Genomic DNA, 4457 nt, shown 5'->3' on the forward strand with positions numbered 1-4457 from the left:
TATCAAAGATTAAAATATATTATCGTAGCATACTATTTGTAAATTTAATTGGTTTTTTATTTAGTAAAATATTAATATTAACTCATGCTATTTATCAAAAATATGTCATATGCTTAAAAACTGAAAAATAATATTAGAGTAGTTTATATAACATATGAGAAAGATAAAAATAATTTAGCTCATTTCTACGAAAAAACTAATTAAGAGGTTAACCATTGGAATAATTTTACAACATAATATTTTTGATCAATAAAAGTCGATGGAAATATGATATGACAAAACATATGAAGTTTAAAGCTAGTAAAGACAAATAGAACAACCATTTTATAATAATAAACCACACTCGAGTCCGGTATCGACCCACATGTCCATTACAAGATTCATACAAAATGACTAATGGGAGGACTATAAGGCTGAGGGAGTGATGCCATAGAAATTGGCATGGCAAACCTGCTCCACCTTACTCTTGCCATTCAATGGGAATGGTTCATGGTAAAAAAAAATAATGCAAGGCATGAAGAAGAAGAAGAGAGAAATTGGTAAAGAAGAAAAGAAATGAGAAGAGAGAGACTCGACATAGGGGTGGGGGTCGAGTTCTTTTGCCACATTTGCCATGTCATGTACCAGGGGTGGTGTTCACCATGGTAAGAGCATGCCACCTAGACCTGTGCTCCACTCCTTATACTCTAAGGTGGTGTTTGTTTTTTGTCCGCAGATCTTCATGGCCTCTTCTGTCTGCGCGGCGTAGACCACGCGCAGACATTAGCCTTCGCAGCGCAGACCACGCGCAGACATTAGCCTTCGCAGACTGTTTGTTTTTTTGAAGACTGCAGACCTAAAAATGTCTGCACGCCCTCTTCTTGGCGCAGATGTGGACTAGAGTCTTCTAACATCTTCAGACATCTTCTAGCCTAAAAAAACACATATACTTTATTTATTTTTTTTAGTTTTTTTGAATTTATATTTATTCCAACTTTATTAGTGATAAAAATTTTGAAACAAAAAAGTTACAATACTTTTAAAAAAAAGTTCGACGACACAAACATGATATTTTTGACAAATTTATAAATAAAAGTTTATTACAATAATGGTCGTTGAAGTTGTTTATATAAATATGAAAAAAAAAATAATAATATATTCTTATATTTTTTGTGTGCCAAATTTTATAAAATATTATTTAATAAAGCATCGTCAATTTCATAGAAAAAAATATTTATGGCACGTTTTTAATTGATTTAATTGAAAAAATCGAAGTTTATTTTCATTCATTTATATATCAAATTTTTTGATTCCTAATTACAATGTTTGAACATATCTTTGCGACCAAAATTGTTGGTTTTTATCAAATATATACGTTAATTTGTATCATTTTTATTTTCACTTTTTATACAATAATACATAAAAGTTGATTTAGATTTGTTAATTATTTATAACAAAGTCATAAATATATTAAAAAATCACTTTATAGTTTAAAAAATTAGTTTATTTAGATTTTAGTTTATTTTAGTAGTCTGTAGATGTTAAAAAAAACAAACAGTCTTCTTTTTTCAGACTGCAGACGTTTGGTCCACCTCTTTTGTTGCAGAGGTCTACAGATATGGTCCGCAGACTGCAAACATTTTGTCTCAGAAAAAACAAACAGTACCTAAAAGAAGGAACATAAAATCTGTGGAATAAAAAAGATCAACTAGGAAAGAAGAAGGGAAGAAAATGCAACTCCTCCCCCTTATTAATAGGAATTCATCCTATCAATGATAAATATGCACTTAAGAATAGAGGTTGAAAATAAAAAAACAAAGACGTATCCATTGATTACGTTTCAGGTACCAAGCATCAATTTCTGGGGTTTCTTTAAATTTTTATAGGTTATCCTTGTGAAAAAGAGGATGAAGAAGGCAAAGACGAGTGGATTTTGATCCATTTGTTCTTTGATGCTTAGGGTTTATTCATGCCCCGAACAGTTTAAACTGTTTACGATTAATCTTTTGACCACAACACAACAAAGAACAATTAACTAAACCATTTTTCTTTTATTTTGCGGTGTATGCGTTGTGACATATGTGGAAATGAGTTTCGAGAAACAAATATATGAAATTATATGCTTACCTAAAAGATTGTACAAATTCTATTTAGGAACTACAACTTCTTCATGATTTGTTGTAGGTTCTTGAAATCAATAAAAACTCGCTTTTTGGAATTAGTTGTTCTTCGAAAGCAATTAGGGTTTTCTGCATTATGATTTTTTGTAGGTTGTTAAAATCGGGCTACATGGATGCCATGCGGACAAAGTATGCCAAATAAGCACCCAAAATCGGTAAAACATGTTATGAATTGTAGATCAGAATGGTGTATTTTTAAACATACATTTATAGTTGGTTACCCTTGTGAGCATTAAAATGACAAAAATGACTAAATGTGAACATACAAAATAGTTGTTTTTCAATTAATAACATAAAACATATTAGTATTATATTAAAATTATTAATATATGTTGATATTTTCACGAGGGTTAGTTGTACAAATTTAAATCACTTGTTTTTATTTTTCATTTAAGCTTTTTCTCCCTTTTCAATTTATTAATAAGATTAAATGCAATAGTAACCAAATTTAACACTTGTTCCACCTAGGTACCTGAATTTATTTTGAAGAGGTTTAAGTGTCATTTTTGTTCCATTTATATGAAATTAAGTAATGTGTAACATGTTGGACCATATATTTAAAACAATTCCATTATATAATAACCAAGTTTAAGTTTTGTTCCATTGTGAAATTTTGTATCATTATATTTTGGTCCCAGATAGGCATCTTAGGACTCTTATGTGAAAATACTACAACAAACACAAGAAAAGTTGATTGTTCAAGCAAATATGACCTACATATGAATGTTTGACAAGAAACAATGGCATCAACATGGAAACTTATCCTACCATTTTGCAGGATGTGCATATAATGGCATAGAGGTCCCTAAATAAAAGGATCCAATTTCATTATAAACACAATATCTGTGATCGATATATAAGTGTATTTATGCTCTAAAGATGTGTTAAAGGAATTAACAACAATTACCAAAAAGTTAGAACAGATTACCATCTCAATTCTCATGATCCAACTTTTCTTGATAGAATTTTAGAACACCTGGAGCTTTTGTCTCATATCTTTCCAATCTCTTCATAAATATATTATCAGAAGACTTCAACCACCAGCAGAAACCACATTCATTCTTACCTTCTATCAATCCATTGTCCAAACAATATTGGTAAACCAAACATCTTGGAATAATCCTTTTCTTCATACTCAATGAAATAAGCACAGAATTATTTGCAACAATGGATGCCTCAAACCCCATCTTATTAACAAGATAATCCATCACTTTATTGATTTTCTCCTCCGATTTCATCATACACCATGGATTAGTCCTAAAACCTAGCAAGATCTGCTCTTTAGACAAACCCCATTTCTCATAAGTCTCCATCTTCTTCTCCCAATTGGACTTGCTTATTGACCTAAGTGCGTGAACAGCTGACATGAAATTTGTTTTCAAAGGATCAACGCCCATTTCCACAACTTCTTCCACGGCCATTTTGAACTGTTCTTTATTATCTGAAATATCTCTAGGGTGGTAAGTTAATACAGACAGCATCTTTGATCCAGGCACACCAACATCACGCAATAATTGCATATTTGGAATCACATTTGCTCGGGTATCCAAATCCAAGACCCACGCACACCTCCTGATTGCAAGAAGAGTTTTTTCATTAGATTGGAGTAAATCTCTAAGTAAGTTAAAGGTAGGTTCTATACTATTCTTCAAGCTTTTACGAAGGAATTTGGGTCTTGCAATTAGTATCTTGACAATATCAGAATCTGAAAGTCCTACAGAACGTAAGAACTCAAATTTGGGAAAAAGGTTTATTTGGGGATTACATGCGAGAGCCCTCGGAAACTTTCGCACTAAATGAGATATTTGGGTTTCTGTGAACCCTTGATTCTTGAAAAATGCTATCACAGAGTCTGCTCGATCTGGGGTTTGGATGTGTAAGCATTTGGAAGCTGAAATCGCCTTGTCTGGAGGGAATCCGCATGAGTCTATGAGGTAAGAAACTGTGAATGAGTTATCTGATGCTGCTTGTGACGAATATGATGTGCGAGGAAATAATCTATGAACCGATGTTGTTTTGAACACAGAAAATGTCAAGCTTCTGCCGACAAGATTAAACATTGCAAGTAGAAATCGTTATGATGGAGAGAGATCATTGACCTGTGGATTAAGGATTGATGCGATTTACGCTTCTGGATTTTGCGCTCTCTCTACGATCGGGTTTCACTTAAAAAAAACCCTAAAACAAAACGTTCCGCTTTCAATATCACTTGCTAAAAATGGGTTTTCAACATCGCTTGCCAGGGGAAACTCTTTTCTACTTCACTTGGTAAAACATCTCCGTGAACTAGTGTTCTTT

General features: G+C 32.4%; 1 protein-coding gene across 2 annotated transcripts; it reads right to left on the reverse strand.

Moving 5' to 3' along the window:
* Positions 1–2836: 2836 nt before the first annotated feature.
* Positions 2837–4457, reverse strand: LOC145134892 (uncharacterized). Of its 2 annotated transcripts, XM_079069702.1 has the most exons (3): positions 4259–4438; positions 3925–4157; positions 2837–3731 (listed from the first exon to the last, which is right to left on the reverse strand). In XM_079069702.1, the coding sequence occupies exons 2-3, from the start codon at positions 4080–4082 to the stop codon at positions 3092–3094; spliced, it is 798 nt and encodes a 265-aa protein (XP_078925828.1). In that variant the 5' UTR covers positions 4083–4157; positions 4259–4438; the 3' UTR covers positions 2837–3091. The 2 variants fall into 2 exon arrangements, 1 of the variants encoding a protein (XP_078925828.1); XR_013719410.1 differs by lacking the exon at positions 3925–4157 and having other exon boundaries at positions 3615–3731; positions 4259–4457.

This window comes from Lactuca virosa, chromosome 8 (genome assembly GCF_052849685.1).
Source record: "Lactuca virosa cultivar CGN04683 chromosome 8, Lactuca_virosa_CGN04683_v6, whole genome shotgun sequence".
Classification (NCBI taxonomy): domain Eukaryota; kingdom Viridiplantae; phylum Streptophyta; class Magnoliopsida; order Asterales; family Asteraceae; genus Lactuca; species Lactuca virosa.